The sequence below is a fragment of the Aythya ferina genome (assembly GCF_964211825.1).
Source record: "Aythya ferina genome assembly, chromosome: 11".
Lineage (NCBI taxonomy): Eukaryota > Metazoa > Chordata > Aves > Anseriformes > Anatidae > Aythya > Aythya ferina.
In genome coordinates this window covers 16829001-16845946 of record NC_140307.1, presented here as the reverse complement: position 1 = coordinate 16845946, position 16946 = coordinate 16829001, and the positions used below count along the sequence as shown (strand labels likewise).

Here is a 16946-nt window from a genome sequence, read left to right as displayed (position 1 = left end):
TCAGCATCAAAATTCCCTTTACATATTAACTACAATGACAGTTCTTATAACACAACTAGTTCTGCATTTATTTAAAATTGTGTTTTTGTATTTCTGAAGAGATCAAAAATAAATGCAAAAACAACTATGAAAAGCTGAGCACTGCCTTCTGCAGTATGTATTTTGCATTGTGGCCCAATGACATCACATAAAATCCTAAAAATATTCCCGGCAATAAGCTACACATGTATCACAAAGATAACTTACCTTTTCTAGAAAACAACCTTAAAGTTTTGTGCTCGATTGAGAATGTTTCCCATGCATACAACATGAAATAATTTCTCACATTTGTAAGAAGCAGTTTGAATGTAAAATGAAGGCAAGCGTACCATAAAAATATCTGCAAGCGTAAGAAATAACGTTGCTGTCTTCTCAGTCATGCTCTAAGTAATTCATAGTGTGTTTCACAGCTATAGGAAGTCTATAGGAAGTGCTAGAGTAACAGAAACTGCAGCCCAGAGGAAATCCCACATTCACACAGCACATACACATATCCATACTATTCCAGACACTTTTTTATGGCAGAAGTGATTTATACTTTTCCATGGTTATGAGAAAAGAAGACAAGTGATGCACACTGCAGAAGCATCATTAGACCTACTTGGAATGAAGATCATTCCGATAAGGGAAAACTGCTGCCCATAACTGACTCCAAATCGTAAAACTCTGTGGGAGTTGGGTACAGCATAATGCCACAAGCAATTTAAGAAAACAGATTTATGAACAGCTTGTTAATATAACATAAATCGTATTTTCTATTATATTTCGTTTTGACAGACAAGCGTGATATTCTGTTTCCACACTGTTGATTCTCGTTACTCTCTCCCGAATTAAAGAAAAAAGTTGTGTACATTGGCAAGAGGATGTTATATCAGCAGAGCACCGATCAGAATCCACCATATTAACTACGTGTCAACACTTCATTTTTAATTCCACTGATCTGTTGTTTAAATGCAATGTTCTGGAATACGTCTTTTGATGTTCCCAAATACAGTTCTGCAGCTGAAGCAGGTTTGAGAAATTTTATATGTAGAAATATAGTATAAGACAGAAGGTTGCCATAATAAAAGGTCCTACAAATCTTAATAATGTTAAACAACAGAGACCCTCCATTTGTTATTAAATAAACAAAAAATAAAACCAGACTTAAAAACAAGGAACTAGTATAGTGGAGCATTATGTCTCAAACTCATTTCTTTCTTCATCATGCCTTCAAAATGAGTTAATATGTATGGCAGACTAGTGTTTTACAATACAAATTGTTCAACTAGTGGAAAAATAATGTTGTTAATAGAGTGTTAATATCAAAACTTGCATAACTAAACTGGAAAGGAACAGGAAGGTAGCTAATTAATGGAAGAGAAGTTCTAAGTCTTCATTTAGAGACAACACAACAATCAGTGGGAACTTAAATTCTTCTATGACTTCTGTTCTATTTTAACTGCAATGTAACTATCTATGCTAGATGACTACTCTGTAGGTGTGAGCAAGTGCTGCTATACTTAGCTTATTCAGCATTTCAGAAGATGTAATTTTCCTGAAGTAGAATGCAGAAAGTACAAGAGTCGATATAAAAAAATCAAAGTAACATCATACCACCTTTTAGTAATTTACTGATTTCTATGACCTCAAAAGCTGGAAAAAATTGCTCTTGGTTGCCTTTCAAAAAGCAATAGTTTAACAAAGGACACTGGAAATGCATTATGTCTACACAATTAACTTAAATAATCAACTTATTGCACTGTACCTGATTTCCATGAAGGTCTAAAACATCAAGATTTTTTAGGTTCTCCAGATTTGAGATCTTCTTTATTCTGAAACATTTAAAGGATGACAAATTATTTCTTACATTAGATTAAATGTATCTTTCATTGTCCACCTAACAAAAACCTAGACAGCTGATAGGAATGGAAGAACAACAGACCTTTCACCCACTCAAAATGAATAAATGAATGAGTACGCCTTAAACTATAACATTCCTCTCTGACTATCAATAATGCAGTAGTAGCAACTTGCCCTTCACTCCTCTAGAAAAATGAAAGGGGATGGAAGATTTGTACCACTAGAAAAAGTCAACATACAACCTATGCAAATATCTAAACAAGAAACACTATTATTGACAAAACTATATTCCCAAACCTGTTTAAAGCACGCTATAGTGACAAAGCATTTAAGAATTTGATAGAAGAACTGAGAATAAAAATCTGAAAGCCATTGCTCCTTTCTAGACAATACAGATTTCAAAATTTGGCATAATTTCTTCTCCATCTTGACCATCTTAACACTGTTCTGTCCTGTCCTGCTTTCTCAGATGACAAACCTAGGTTATGTCAGCAGCACCATCTACTGGCTGATTACATTAAATATCACATATATCATGCATGTGCTTCAAGATTTAAAGATCATATACAGATCAAGCTGAAAATAAAGTCTTTGGTAGCAGCTATGCCTGACTTGAAATCATTTACACATCTCCTTACATCTATCTCCAAACAATACCGCTATGTAAGCGAACTACACAGTACATTGTAGATACAATTTGAAAAATTAGTCCTTAATGCAACTTGGAATTATCAGCCCAAACCCCAACTGTTCACTATAAACAGAAATATTATCTACAGATGAGATTTCTCATATAAAAGGCATGACCTCAAGTAAAATACTGCACTACTACATGTTAACCAAATTCTGCAATTAGTGTTTTATTGGTAAGAGGGGAAAAAAAAAAAAAAAAAAATCCTCAAAACCCATGTCTGTTTTAAATTTTTACTCCCCTCACTCTCAGGCTGCAAGTTTAGACTTTCCAATGTGCTTCAAGTAGTGCAATAACTGTGCACAGTTATTCCTCCAACATCACAGGTAGTTGCCAGTGAAGTAGAAAACCCAAGCTGGGGTTTCAGCATCAATTAAAACACTCCAGAAGAAACAGCTGAACTCCACTTCTCAGAAAAAAATCTACATCACAAGGACAGCAACCCAAAGAAGCCAGTTAAGACAAGTCTCATTGGTCTCACAGCCAACATCCCAATCTGAAAACCCTAGAACGGCTGCGGTGATAGATCACAGATACTGCGCCTTAAAGAAACAGGCTGCTTAAGATGAGTTTAGTTATTTTTACCTGTTCTTCCCCAACAAAAGGACTCTTAAGGATCTTAGAGTTGAAAGACCACTTATTTCCTCTATCTGGTTATCGTATAAATCTAAGAAAACAAGATGGTGTAGATTTGAGATGTTTTGGATCCGGGTTATGAAGTTATGTTGAAAATTCAGGAGGCGAAGATGATCTTCCCCATCGATAATTGGGCACACTGTCAGCTTTTGCCTGGAACAAAGAACAAAACACTATAAAAGTAACAAATCTATAACCCACCTTCTATTCCCCCACACCAGCTGAACTGAGGAAAGTGTGTTAACTTAAGGTAGTATTAAGGTGTTCAGTTTTGCTAGTTAAACAAGTGTGGAATAAGGAAGTAACTGGCTACTGTTGAAAAAAAAATAGTATGAAAATATAGCAGAAGAGCTTTCAAAAATTTCTTGAAGCCTGTCTTCCTAGAGATTTGCTTGTTATATAGCAATTACATCAAGATTTCATGTTGGACCACACTAAAATTTGAACAGATACAGCATACCAATGCTTTAGTCAGATGCCACGTAAGCAATCCATTTAGATCAGAATTCAAAGTGTATCATATCTATCTACTTTTTCTTTTGCTTATACAACTTGACATTTGACCTATAAATACATGGAACAGTAAGTGTTGATGTGAAAAGTAAAAAATGAAACTTCTAAACTACCTCCTCAGTTTAAAATGAAAACCTTAACTGCTTCAGGTAACTGCTGTATGGATGTATTCAGCACTCTGAACTTTTACTACAAGGAGACTCATACAGAATTGCCCAATGGGACACAGTCTCTCCCTCAAAAACAAAACGAAAAACAACCAACCAGAAATCACCAGAATACTCATCATTTGAGATCACTACACAAGAGCAGCAAGCTACAGTGCACGTGCTCTGAAACCTTCTCACCTTTCAAGGGTCAGTCTATCAGAGTTCAGTATTTTTTCTTCAGCAGTACGTTGCAATATAGGAAATGTTATTGATGAACTGCTCCCAAAATTTGTGTTTTCTGTCAGAAAATCATTAAGAGAACATATGAGCTACTACTCTGCCAAATCATTTCATTAACTACAGAAAATAAAAGCAGAACTGTATTTCTTATTACAAAAATAATTATGCAATATATCACAGTGCATTCTGCCTGCATTCAGAACTCTGGGTATCAGTTGCCTTTCCTGTCATTTTTAGCTTACACGTACATCCCTCTACCTCCTCTTGCAAACTTATGTCCATTTGGCTTGTTTGGGACAGACTTTTTCTGAAAATAATTTGTTGTAAGCAGACAGCTTGTAGATGTTTTTGGTTTGATTAGAATTACCCAATGCTGTCTTAAAATAAGATTGCATACTAGTGTCACAATTTCAAAACCTGACCTTAAAGAAGATAATATCTATATTAAGATGAATTTTAAAGACACAGATCAAGTAGATGTTGATCAAACTAAAAACTAAAGCATCAAAACATTAAGAGAGTCCCACGGAGCCAGAAAAAAATGCAAATTCTTTCAAAGGCAAGTGTATATAGTACCTAGTAATAATTGCTATTATACTTGACTACATTATCAAGGAAGAAACAGTTAACCCTTTAAAACATATTTACAAAACTAACCAACTTTATTCATTTTGTTAATATAAGGGGAAAGGGAAAATAACTAAAGATACCTCAAAAATAAATCAGCAGTGTAGTCACAAATTTTGGCTTATTACAAAACAATCAATTGAAAAATACTGGTCAAAAATAGATCATTGTGCTTGTACACCATCACAAAAACATGGGCTCATCTTCGACATGTTTGCCATTTTTATTTATTTATTTTTTTAAACAGATCAAATATTTTAATGGGAAGAACGTATATTCTTCACTAAGCAAAGTTAAATTTCTTTACTACTATAGAAAGCAAGTTCCACGATGTTTGAAACATGCCAATAGAAAAAAAATAGCTAAATAAAACAATTTGTTGATGTTTAATTTGATTTAGAACCCTCTCAGTGGTCCTGCCTACCTTTTTATTACTAGCTACACTAGCAAAACAGCATATAACAAGCAGTATTCTCTATGTATCCTTCAAAGTGAAAATAATTGCTAGGGAAAATAAAATCATCGCGAATGAAAATAAACAATTAACATTGTTGCCCCTGAGTTCTGTCTCAAGTTTTAAAGCCAATAAATGTAAGGAAAAAAGGACTTAACAGTGACTTTTTTCTTTTAATGTCATCCTCCTAAAGATATACAGAAAAGATTCTTATCACTGTCCTTTTGTTCCAGAAGGATATGTAGTCATTTAAATGTAGGCTTTTTATATTATACCTTGAAAAATATTTCTAGCAGTTTCCTAACAATTGTCTATTGACCTCTCTCAATCCTCCAAGGAAACAGTAGACAACATTTCCTGTTTAATTATACAATCTGACAGCCAAAAAAAAAACAAACATCTTACAGGTCATAACTTTTCGGTTAGATACCATTTAAATAGTAATAATAAAAATAAGTAAAAAAAAAAAACAAAAAAAAACACTAATGAGAATGATACACTGTTACCTGAAGCCTGTGAACTAATACCCTGACTGTTTTGTCGCGATCTGGATTTTGTATGTATAGATGACTCCACAAATCCTGATAGAGAACCTGTATTTTGCTTCAACTCCAAACCAGAAAGTTCAGTCAGAGTGGATGTCACTGGAAGATAGAGCTGCTTATTACGCACCAAAGGACTTAATACTCTGGGGTCTCCTGAGGGGGAACAAAACAAAATTGCAGAGCTTAAGTTTACTCCACAATAAAATACATTGCCCTAATAAGAGCCCTAATAATCAACCCACTCCTGAACGTCAGTCATTATTTACTGGAATAAAGTGCCTCAGATACCTCAGTGCCATTATAATTAAACTGACCTCCTGTCCTAACCCATCCCTGTTGGCATATGACAGGCAAGCAGCAGCAGTATAGCAAGAAGTGTTACATGTCAAAGCTCTTCCAAGGTTTGCCTTTTACCAGTGATAGCACCACGTATCTTGCTTTTCAAAGCAAGAAGCACACAATAGGAAAACTCTCTCTTCAGATTAGGTTGCAATCCTAGAAACTAATTTTGTCTCTCTTTATATATAAGTGTTAAACATCCAATTGCAGGTTATGGTACAGAATTGTGTGGCTTCAGAGGGCGTAAGACCGTGGCTTTGTAAGTAGTAGAAAGGATGTTCTTCCATAGACAGAAAGAGGACAAAAAACAGAGAAAAAAGATCTGTGCTAGGCAACAGAGCGATGGGAGCTTCAGGTTATGATATAGTCAGGAAAAATTGTCACATATGAAAGAGAATCACATCACACAGTCTGTCTTTACTGTCTTGTTAATAAAAAAAATGAGATTAAAGACACAAAACAAACAAAAAAACAACAAACAAACCCTATTGAATATCACCTTGCCTTCCTGAATAGTTTTTTTCCAGATCATGCTGCAGAAGTCTATTGTGGAAAGATGACTGCTCTTTATTTATCCTGAATTCAAACTGTAACAAAACGTGTAAAACAAAGGTTGAAGTCTTCAAATGCAAGAAGCGTCTTTACACAGACAAACACAACCTTACAAGCAAATACAGTTCTCAGGTCACCCTGGGAATGCTTCAAAAAATAAATCTGCTCTGTATTTATGAAGAGCATTCATTCTAATAAGATATGATCACTTAGAATTTGCTTTTGGAAACCAAAATGAAAACATGAACGTTACCAACTCATTCTTCTACAACTGATTAAGGAGGGAGGGAAAAAAACAAACAAAAAAAAACCACTACCCAATAGGACTATTGCAATTAAGGGAAGGAAAAAAGTAGAGATGGAATCATAAGAATGTATATTAAATTTGTGGCAGGCTATGGTACATCCTAGTGTCTTTACACATCTTCACTAGAATGAAATGCATCTTGAAAAGGATATCAGATACAATGGGCAATACATTACAAATCAACATATTTGTACCGAAAAGGCAATTCCTAACTGAAAGCGTACAAATGTGGCTATACCATAAAAGCACGTTATTTAATGTAGCTATTGAAGTAAAAGAAAATAGTAATTACTGGTTTGTTTTTATCAGGGATTGAGGCGGTCTGGATAACCAGCTGAAGACCACAGTTATTAACCTGCAAATTGGAAGAAGATAAAAAGGGAACATTTGTCAAAAACATGCAGCAATACAAGAAGATTAACGAATATGTTTCTCCCTCAAAAACGGTACCTTCAGCGCTACAACCGGACAATAAGAGGAACTACCTTTCCAAATTATTATGAGGAATATTATTTTGTCATAGCATTAAATAACACTAAGTCACTCTGGGCTTTGTAAAAGCCAGAAGGGTGACTTTAACGGGGATGCTTTGTTCGGAAGGAAACAACACAAACGCGTGCATACACATACGAGACCGCCCCGGCATTGTCCGTGACCCTGTCTGAGGGGGCTGCGCGCCACAGCGAGCCCCTCACCCGCCTCAAGCACCGGACCCAGCGGCTCCCCCGCCGCCGCCCCCAGCCCCGAGCCGGGCACCCCGCGGGGACGGGCTCCCTGCCCCCGGGGGCTCCGCGCCCTCAGCCCCGACACCGCCGCCCTGAGGGGACGCGGCCGCCGCCCCCCTCACCGCCCGCCCCCTCCGCGGCGGCACCCACCGTGCCGGGCGCTGCCCGCGAGCCCCTGGCGGCCCGGCCCTTGCTGGGCACCATGGCGGCCGCCGCCCCTCGCGGAGATGGCTCCGCAGTCACCGCGGCAACCGCCGCTTCCGGCCCGCCGCGGGCGCTGAGGGGAAGGGAAAGGAGGAGAGGGGAGGCGGGCGGCTCCCTGAGGCGCGGCCCTTTTTGGGAACAACAAAACGCGGGGATGTTGGGTTAGGAGCCCTCTGCCAACACGGCGTGTGCCGTGAGACAGCTGTGAGAGCTCACAGGGCTGTGACCCTAGCTGGGTGTCGGGACGTGGGGTCTCGCTCACCGCCGGTACTCCCGGCTGTGGGTTCTCCCCGTCCCCAGCACTGACTCACCTCTGTGGGTACCTGAGCGTTATAGGTCGCTGCTGTGCTAAAAATAAATAAATAATTGGTCAGGTAGTTTCAGAGATGGTCACGTCAACACAGCGTCTGGAATGGCGTCAGTCTTCACCCACCCCAGTTACCTCGGTATCTCTACCACGTTTATTTGTGCCAGGGGACAGGGATAGGGCTGCTTGGAAAACAAGCGAAGCATCAGTGAGGCTGCTCTGTGCACCGACCGTGGGCAGGCAGGAAAACAGGTCTGAGTTGAACAGATCAGGATGTCCCCAACCCCGGCAGGAGGAACCGTCAGATGAACGGGGCCCTTCTGGTTATCCAGGGCACGGCCTGGTTCCCCATTGCACTCAGGGAGGCAGGCAGCTGCCTGGCCTCAAACGCAAACCCAGAGCCACGACCCCTGCACCCGCTCTCTCCTAGAAGGTGTTTGTGTGTCTTTTCAGCTCCCACTGTGATCCGTAGCATGACGATGCCCTACCCAAGCCTCAGAACAAAATGCAGAGAACAGAGGTTTGGCTCGCGAGGCGGGTAAGCGTATTTCATAAACAAAATATTTCATCCCTTAAGGCATGTTAAAAATAAGCCAAAGCCACAGCGGCAGGGCGGTCGTTTCGTTATGCTTGATGCCAGCGGCTCTGACTCACGGGGCCTGTTTGTCACGATGAGAGCTGGCCCCTGCGTGCAAGCTGACCTTCTGCCAGTCCGAATTTTTCAGAAGAAAATGTTGGAGCCATACGGTGGGGCACAACTGAGATGCACGCCACAGCCAAACAGCAAGCGGGGAGGTGTCGTACAGACCCTACCTCCATTTAGCAGGAAGAAACATCTTCCCTGGCGGGGGAATGAGTGTTTACACGGACATCTGGAACGATTTAGAGTTTAGTCCACGTTACCCCAGCAGCGGAAACGCTGACATCCAGCGGAACAGCCTCAACTTCAAAGTCAAGGCCGTGTTTCAGAACAGGGGGCTGTGCACCAGAGCAGCGCCCCGGGGGGCGCAGTCCCTGCTTCGCCCCGCGCTCCCTCACACAACCGAGAGCCCCGGGCCCCGCTCCCCGCTCCGGGGCGGGCAGGGGCCGGCCGGCAGCCGGGGGCGGGGAGCGGAGCGGAGCGGGGCGGGGGGGCGGCAGCAGCCGTGGCAGCGGCGGCTCCGCGGCGCTCAGCGGCCATGGCCCAGCCGCGGCCGGGCGGCGGCCCCGAGGCGGCAGCGGGCGGCGGGGGCTGCAGCGAGGAGGACGCGGGGCGCTGCGGGGCCAGGTGAGCCCGGCGGGGCCGGGAAGGGCCGGGGGGAGCTGGGGGGGCCGGGGGGCCTCTCCCCGCCGCTTGCCGCGGCTGATGCAACGGCGGCGGGCGCGGGGAGCCGGTATGGATGCCCAGGCATGCAGGGCTTCTGTGCCAGGACGTGGCAGGGAGGTAAATAACGCTGTTTGTAGGGCTGCTTGTAGGTCCCCTCCTGCTCTGTGCTAGAGCTGCAGGTGTAGGGCAGTCACGCACAGATTCAGGTACTGTAACGGGAAACGCAGTGCTCTGTGCTAAAAGCAGCTGTTCCTAATCAGTTCCCTAACTTCACATCCTTGTGTTTACTCAGCATGAACTGCCATGCATTATTTTAATTCACAGAGGTGTAGCTGGGGATGGGGGATTTTACTCAGTTGCCCAGGTTGTCAGCTACGTCCTACGTACCTAGCAGGGGAGCAGAAAGTGGTTTTGGTGTGCACGCTTGCTTTGCACTTACGAAGTGGTGTGGTTCTTGCTAAAACTAGCACACAGCACTGTGGACAGGCTGTTCGAAAGAGTTCGTATAGCATTAAAACTGGATATAACTGTAAGGCCACTGTAATAACAGTATTAACATTAAAACATCACTATTAAATTTTAGCATAAGCTTGTTCTGTACGTGTAAGAGCATTTAGCCCTGACATACACTAAGAAAGGTATGGGTATTTCTTCAAGCTTTGTAAAACATAAGAGGTAACTCTTACATGCCACTTATTTAATCCTCTACAGTAGGCACTATCTTCAAAAATGTTTGCAGACAATGCTGATCTATACCCAGCTCTTGTGGAGGTGCCCTTTTTGTAAATGGCCTCTTCCTGATCCAGGAAAGGCCAGAGATAATGCAATGGACAGAACTGCAAAGGTTCTACCACAAGAGTAGGTGAGTGAAGTTCACACACGATTCTGCCATTTGCACGTAACCTTAGCTAAGGATTAAGTTTGGGAACGTGGTATCTGCTGGGACGTGATTTACCCATGCATTTACAAAAATTGTCAGGGCTGCTCCAAAGCCTTTGAGAGTGAGCCATTGCAGTCAGGCTAAGCTAAGAGATGTTAGATATATTTTTTTTTTCTCAGATTCTAGGCTTTATAACTTGAAAAATGAAAGCAAATTCCTCACAGTCAAGACACTACAGTTCTTGGTGAAGTCTCCCAGTATTTTTAACATTCGGTCCTCACCCCCTTAGCTGCCAGGCACTTCAGAAAAATCTTCTGAGTGTTTATAAGAAACTAGTTGCTCTCCTGTGCATAAAGTCAAATTATTCTTGCCCAACTTAAATTTCTTTTGCATACAGCCAGACTCCGGAAGAATCTGACCTTCAAAGGTGGATGTTTTTTATGGTGACGTCTGTCAAAAATAAAATGTTCTTCAATAGACATTGAGATTTAATGATTGATGCTGCCACCTGTCCCATGAGTAGGCACCTGATATTGTATGCACTGGATTCTGTTAAAAGAGTTCCACTGCCTTGAGTGATTGCACTGTTGGAACATCAGCATAACGCTGCTTGGTATATTACCACATAGCGCTTGTTAATACAATACCGTATTCTTTTCAAGACACAGCAAAAGCTTGACCAAATGTAACGCTCCATCTGACTTAATATATTGTTTGTGAGTTTTTATATAAAATATATATTAAAGTTCTGAGTCCATGCAGATATCTTGATTTTCTTGTATGAGTAACAGCCAGATGAGTCTCAGCATTACACGGTTGTTTTCAGTTCTATCCTAAGTTTTGACAAGTTTATCTTCCACAAAGCCCTAAATAAATAAGTAAATGAAAGCTGTGACTAACTATTAGGCACCTTTTTCTCAGTATTGCCTGATACTGATTCATAAACTGTCTTTGTATTAATTTTGGAATTGATGCCTTGGAGGTACTACCACTTGTTTATTACTGTGAGTTAATATGGAGCGAATTACACATTTCTGCAATTGCAGGAGGTGAAACTCCCAGTACAGCACTTAATGAGGGCTGCTGTGAAATTTTGTGAAAGCTGAACTACTTGCTAAATACAGAAACGGTGTATAGTTCTGACTGACCAATATTTAACATTTTAGAGAGGTGAAATGAGATGTTTCATCCTGATTCAGTGTTAACACTGTAAGAATGGAACTGATGCAGTTCATTTTTTTCCCAAAGCATGATGCTCCATTTTCTTTCCATCTGAACCTTCCACATACCTGCCAATACCTGCTAATAAAACCTGTAAAATTTGTAAGCTCCATCCTGAATTTAAGGCAAGCTTTTAGCAGAGCATGGCTATGTTAAAATGTTGACATTCTAAATTTCTTGTGCACATGCTAGCTCTGAACCAGTAGTGAATGGACAATGAGAGGTAGTGAGGTAGAGAATATCTGCAATGAAAAATAAATACTTAACCTTGTTTTTCTTCTGTCTAAAATCAGCACCCACAGCATGCCATTAAACATTTTTTTACTATCTTAATAAATGTATCTGTTATCCTCATCTTCCAGCATTTTCAAAGAACTGAAATTCATGTTTTTTTTTTGGTTTTACTGTCTCACTCTTGTCATTCCTTGGAACCATACCCCATTAAGTGCCCAAAGAGATTTTAACAAGGCTATTTCTAGAAGGCAAGGCGATTCAGTAGCCTTCACCCACGCACAGGGTTACCCTTGGAGGACCCTACTACAATGCCTGCTTCCTCTTGTTTAATGATTTCAGAAGCTCTGCAAAAAGTGCTTATAAAAAAAATGCGTGACTTCTCCTTTTTGTTGCTGAGGTACACAGGAGACCATACAAACACCAATTACATCATTTATCGGATCTAGGGAGAATAGTACATTTTTCTGAACAGAAACTTCTGTGATGGTCCCAAAGCAAAACTTGGCTGCCAACAGCTAAAAAAAACAAAGAACAAAACAAACAAACAAAAATGGCCCTGCTTTAAGATAGATTTGTGCATCATAGTTCTTATAGCAACATCTGTGGCTGTGGGTGAACTGCTTGCCTCAGTGCTGGATGACAGAGTTTAAATGGTCATTTGTATTCCAGCAACAAACACACTGCTGTAACTGGACGTGGCAAAAAGTTTGGCTCAATTCCCTGGTTGCAAGATCTTTTTCAGGCTAGGCATCTCAGCAGTGCTCCACTTTGCACGTACCTAGGTAATGGGATGGGAGGGGGAGACAGGAAAGGTAAATGATATCTTAGCAACCTGCACGTGTGTGTGCACGTACAGCTCTTCTGAGGTATGGTACGTGAACTGCTACTGCACCAAAAGTCCTTACTCTGGGACCTGCAAAGAGCTTCAGTCCATGCATAAACTGCCAGTGAAGTTACCCTGTCAACATGGAAGTTGTCTGTAAGAAGTGCAATGGTCCTGTTGCTCTGCCCTACTCTCTGCGTACTGGCTTCTGGTACCAAATGCATTCATGCAGTGCAGATGTTTGAGAAAATACCATTGCATCAATTTGGAATATTAATTCTCTGTTATGTGATACTTACTCATGAAGCACAGAAATGTTAACGTGTTCATATTGACAAATGAACCAGTCACTGGGGGACCTTTGTGTAGCGCTAAGCTCTCGTGCACCTGCATGTCTGTTTTGGGGTAGGATGGGAGTTGGCAGCATTTTCAAGGCATTAGTACACATCTCATTGTTCTACACTGAGCTCAGCTTTTGGAAGGAGCTCAGGATTCCTTATGCTGACTGGAAAGAATCATCAGGAGTTGGCCTCCTGCCTCGGCTGGATAGGGCTATACCTATTTAATGCCTACATATGAAAGAAGCTGGAATCAACATTATGGCTATGTTTTTTTCATTTTCAGAGGTTATTTATTTATTTATTTATTTATTTACTCTACTAATATGAAATGAAGCTCTGGTAATCCAATTATTTGGCTGTTTTCCAGTGGTGGGGAAAATGATGATGACTGTGACCAGAACTGGAAACCACCAGATAATGACCTGATCCAGAAGTTAATAGCACAGATTGAATATTACTTCTCAGATGAGAACCTTGAGAAAGATGCCTTCCTTCTCAAGCATGTGAGGAGAAACAAGATGGGCTATGTCAGTGTTAAACTCCTCACTTCTTTTAAGAAGGTAAGTTAACTCATTTAAACTTTAAGTCCTTTGTGTAAGCCTGACAAATCTTAAAGGGAAAAAAAAAATAAAGGTATGAAAATAACTTACTTTATAGAGGCAGTTCCATAGTCCTTATCTGCTCTCTGAGGGGCTGATGTGGTTTTGATGTGATAGTTACTTTAAGCTATGCACGAGTAACTAAGTAATGCTGGCAGTTACTTTCTTGTCTCTGAGAAGGGAAGGCAGATTTGACCTTTGCAAAAGTATGGTGATACTAAAAACAGAGTAGTAAAAGGTATCTATCAACCAACCTCACAAAATTTGTGGACTGGAGCCTGCACCCGCCTTGGCTTTCTTTAAGATGTTTATGTGGGTTCCATCAGTTGTACTGCTTAACCTATCTATGTTCATCTTCAAGGTGAAACACCTTACCCGTGACTGGAGAACCACAGCCTATGCACTGAAGTACTCAGAAACTCTTGAGCTCAATGATGATAACAGAAAGGTTAGAAGAAATACTCCAGTTCCGGTGTTTCCCGGTGAAAACCTTCCTACCAGAATGTTGCTCGTGTATGATATCCACATGGTTTCTGAACTGCAGGGTCTTAACAAACAACAAGAAAATGGATGTATGCAAGAGAAGGTAATGGAGCATCTCCTCAAAGCCTTTGTAACTTTTGGTGTAATTTCATCGGTTCGGATTCTCAAGCCTGGTAGGGATCTGCCACCTGATATCAGGAGGTTCAGCAATCAGTACACCCAAGTGGGAACACAGGTATGTGCAATTATAGAATTTGAAGAAGTAGATGCTGCTGTACGTGCTCATGACTTCATGTGTGCTGAAAAGAAAGAGACTGGCATGAAAGTTGTCCTAATAGGCATGAAACCTCCAAAGAAAAAGGTTCCTAAAGACAAGAACCACGATGAGGACACCAGCAAGAATTTTAAGAAGGTTAAATCTCTTAACAAGAGAGTTGAGGAGCTTCAGTTTGTTGGTGATGAATCTTCAGCAAATAGCTCTTCTGACCCAGAGAGTAATCCTGCATCACCACTGTCAGGACGTAAAAGTACTGCAACAAGTACTACAAATAAGTTGAGTCCTGTCATTCACCCAAACAACCATTTGAGTCCTAATGTGTCACCCAGATCAAGTCCTTGGAATAGTCCATCTTCACTAAGAAAAGTAACCAAAAAGTCACCGCTGGCTGAAGACGGCAAACTTAATCCAAGTACTAGCCCTGAAATTCCAAGGAAATGTACAGATTATTCTTCAGATAGCAGTATCACTCCCTCTGGTAGCCCCTGGGTACAGAGAAGAAAAGCTCAAACTGCAACGCAAGAGAAGAGTCCAGGCACTAGCCCCATGCTAGCTCGGAAAATACAAAATGCAGATGGTCTACCTGTAGGGGTGCTGCGGCTGCCTAAAGGTCCTGATGGCACTAAAGGATTCCATAGTGGATGTGAAAGAAGGAAAGCCGTGAAGAATGAATAAATCATTATTTCAAAATAATTCCACAAGTCAGCCAACAGCTTTTGCTCAAGCCTGGTGAAAGACTGTCACTTGAGTGACTGAGTTAAGTCAGTATTTAATTTTTAAATATTTTATATTTATACGGAGACTTTATCATTTGTACATTTGTATTTTCACTTCAAGGAATAGTTGATGTTGGAAGGCATCTCTGGAGACTGTCCAGTGCACCTCTTGTGCTGAGGCATGGTCAGCTACAGCAGGTCAGTTAGCACCATGTCCAGTTGGGTTTTGAGTACCTTTAAGGATAGAGACGCCCCAGCCTCTCTGGGCAACCTGTTCCAGTGTTCAAACACCCACACAATAAAAAACAAAACAAAAAAAACCAAAACATTTCCTTATGTTCAGGTAGAATTTCCCACGTTTCAGTTTTTACCCTTTTTCCTTTTACTAGGCTGCACTGAAAAGAGCCTGGCTATATCTTCTTTATTCCTTCCCATCAGATACTTAAATACACTGATGAGATCCACCCTGAGCCTTCTCCAATCTAAACAGCCCCAGCTCTCTCCCCTTCCAGTATGAGATGCTCCAATCCCTTAATCATCTTATGCACTTACATAATACAGTACCCTTATCCACATTATTTCTATTAGTGTGAAATGGCTAAATACTGAAACAGGCATCTAAAATCATTAATATAATTACATTATTTGCAAACCTGAGGAGCAGGATGTAAATGCTTACTGTTTAGCTGTTGTATTATGATAAGCTGCCATATGTTACCAGTCAAATCATAAGGAACATACGTTTTGAAGACTTTCTGGGTTTGTCTGAAAAGAAACAGAGAAACCTGCTACAGTGAGCAGTTGCTCTCTGCTTGCATATATCTCCAGAGAGTTGTTCAATAGGACCAAAATGTTTATTTTCCTGTGATGTGAGTAAAGACTCTGAGCATTGAAGACTGTTCTGTGTTATCTCATGTAATCAGATGGAAATAAACTAAATATTAACTCAGTCTAAATCTATTTCTTTTACTTCAAAAGTAAGCTTATCTATACCATATGAAATTCTAAAAGTAGTTACTCAGAATTTACACTGCATTCACCAAGTAGTGTTTTCTGCCCTATTACTTAAGTGGTGATACTTCAGTCTATGTCAGTCATTGTTATGCAATACTGTAACACTAAAACAGCAGTATCTCACTAACACTGATTATCTCACTTAACTCTGGAATTAACAAATAGGCTCAGCAAGAAATGCTTAAATTAAAATTACTATTATTCTATATGAAGCCAAAGAGATACTTCTGCATTTTTAGCTCAGAAAGTTACACTTCTGAAAAATAGCCCAGCGATATTAAGGAAGTAAGGTTTTAGTTTCTGATGTATAACTTGTGCACTGTGCATGACAAAGGTCTAATCCAATGGCAATTCGTTATCCCAAACCTCAATATCCTTTCCAACTTGGATTTCTGCTCTAAGCATGTTCTGCAGTGTCAGTAATTGTAGTAACGCACAGAAACCTATGTACAGAAATCCATCAATTCTGCATGTAATTCTGTAGCCACCCAAACACATTTCTGTTCTTTTCCTTTCACTTCACAGAACAGAATCCTCTGAGTTGTCTCCTGACCTCCATTACTGGCAGAGACAGTATAAATACTGTTATATGCAAGAGGGTTTTTTTTGGCCTTGGTCTTTTTTGTTAAATCAGCACCACATCTGCAAGTATCTCAGCAACAGGTAAGTACATGTAGCCTTCAGAAGAGTGATTCCCTAACTCCGTATTACATACAACAGCCTTGTTTCACTGTATATCCAGAACACTGTACCTTTTCTTGGCATACTTCCTACACTAACCAGGAATATATAGCATTATATACCATTGCATGCTGTTGTTAATATCTACTTCGATATCTCGGTATAAAATAGATATACAGAGGCATACAGACATACAGCAAA

At 40.7% G+C, this 16946-nt stretch overlaps 2 protein-coding genes across 6 annotated transcripts in view; one reads left to right on the top strand and one right to left on the bottom strand.

Moving 5' to 3' along the window:
* LRRC49 (leucine rich repeat containing 49) overlaps positions 1 to 7923 on the bottom strand; it is a 43211-nt gene extending 35288 nt beyond the window's left edge. The window contains exons 1-7 of one of the 2 annotated variants that reach the window (XM_084532859.1): positions 7810 to 7923; positions 7227 to 7289; positions 6575 to 6662; positions 5698 to 5889; positions 4069 to 4168; positions 3158 to 3361; positions 1787 to 1853 (exon numbers count right to left, since the gene is read on the bottom strand). In XM_084532859.1, the coding sequence (XP_084388985.1) occupies positions 1787 to 1853; positions 3158 to 3361; positions 4069 to 4168; positions 5698 to 5889; positions 6575 to 6662; positions 7227 to 7289; positions 7810 to 7863 (768 nt within the window). In that variant the 5' untranslated portion in view covers positions 7864 to 7923. The remainder of the gene's footprint in view (positions 1 to 1786; positions 1854 to 3157; positions 3362 to 4068; positions 4169 to 5697; positions 5890 to 6574; positions 6663 to 7226; positions 7290 to 7809) is intronic. The other variant, XM_084532860.1, reaches the window with a different exon arrangement.
* A 705-nt stretch (positions 7924 to 8628) lies between these two features.
* Positions 8629 to 16006, top strand: LARP6 (La ribonucleoprotein 6, translational regulator). 4 transcript variants are annotated; one of them, XM_084532847.1, is made up of 3 exons: positions 8629 to 8708; positions 13343 to 13535; positions 13936 to 16006. In XM_084532847.1, exons 1-3 carry the CDS (start codon positions 8644 to 8646, stop codon positions 15007 to 15009), a joined length of 1332 nt encoding a protein of 443 aa, XP_084388973.1. In that variant the 5' UTR covers positions 8629 to 8643; the 3' UTR covers positions 15010 to 16006. The 4 variants fall into 4 exon arrangements, with proteins under 4 accessions (XP_084388973.1, XP_084388972.1, XP_084388974.1 ...); XM_084532846.1 differs by lacking the exon at positions 8629 to 8708 and adding an exon at positions 9227 to 9437; XM_084532848.1 differs by lacking the exon at positions 8629 to 8708 and adding an exon at positions 9524 to 9593.
* The last annotated feature ends 940 nt before the right edge of the window (positions 16007 to 16946 follow it).

Coding starts and splice junctions, on each gene's coding strand:
- LARP6 (XM_084532846.1), top strand. CDS start 9,349: ATGGCCCAGCCGCGGCCGGGCGGCGGCCCCGAGGCGGCAGCGGGCGGC. Junction 9,438..13,342: donor GCGGGGCGCTGCGGGGCCAG/GTGAGCCCGGCG, acceptor GCTGTTTTCCAG/TGGTGGGGAAAATGATGATG. Junction 13,536..13,935: donor TCCTCACTTCTTTTAAGAAG/GTAAGTTAACTC, acceptor TTCATCTTCAAG/GTGAAACACCTTACCCGTGA.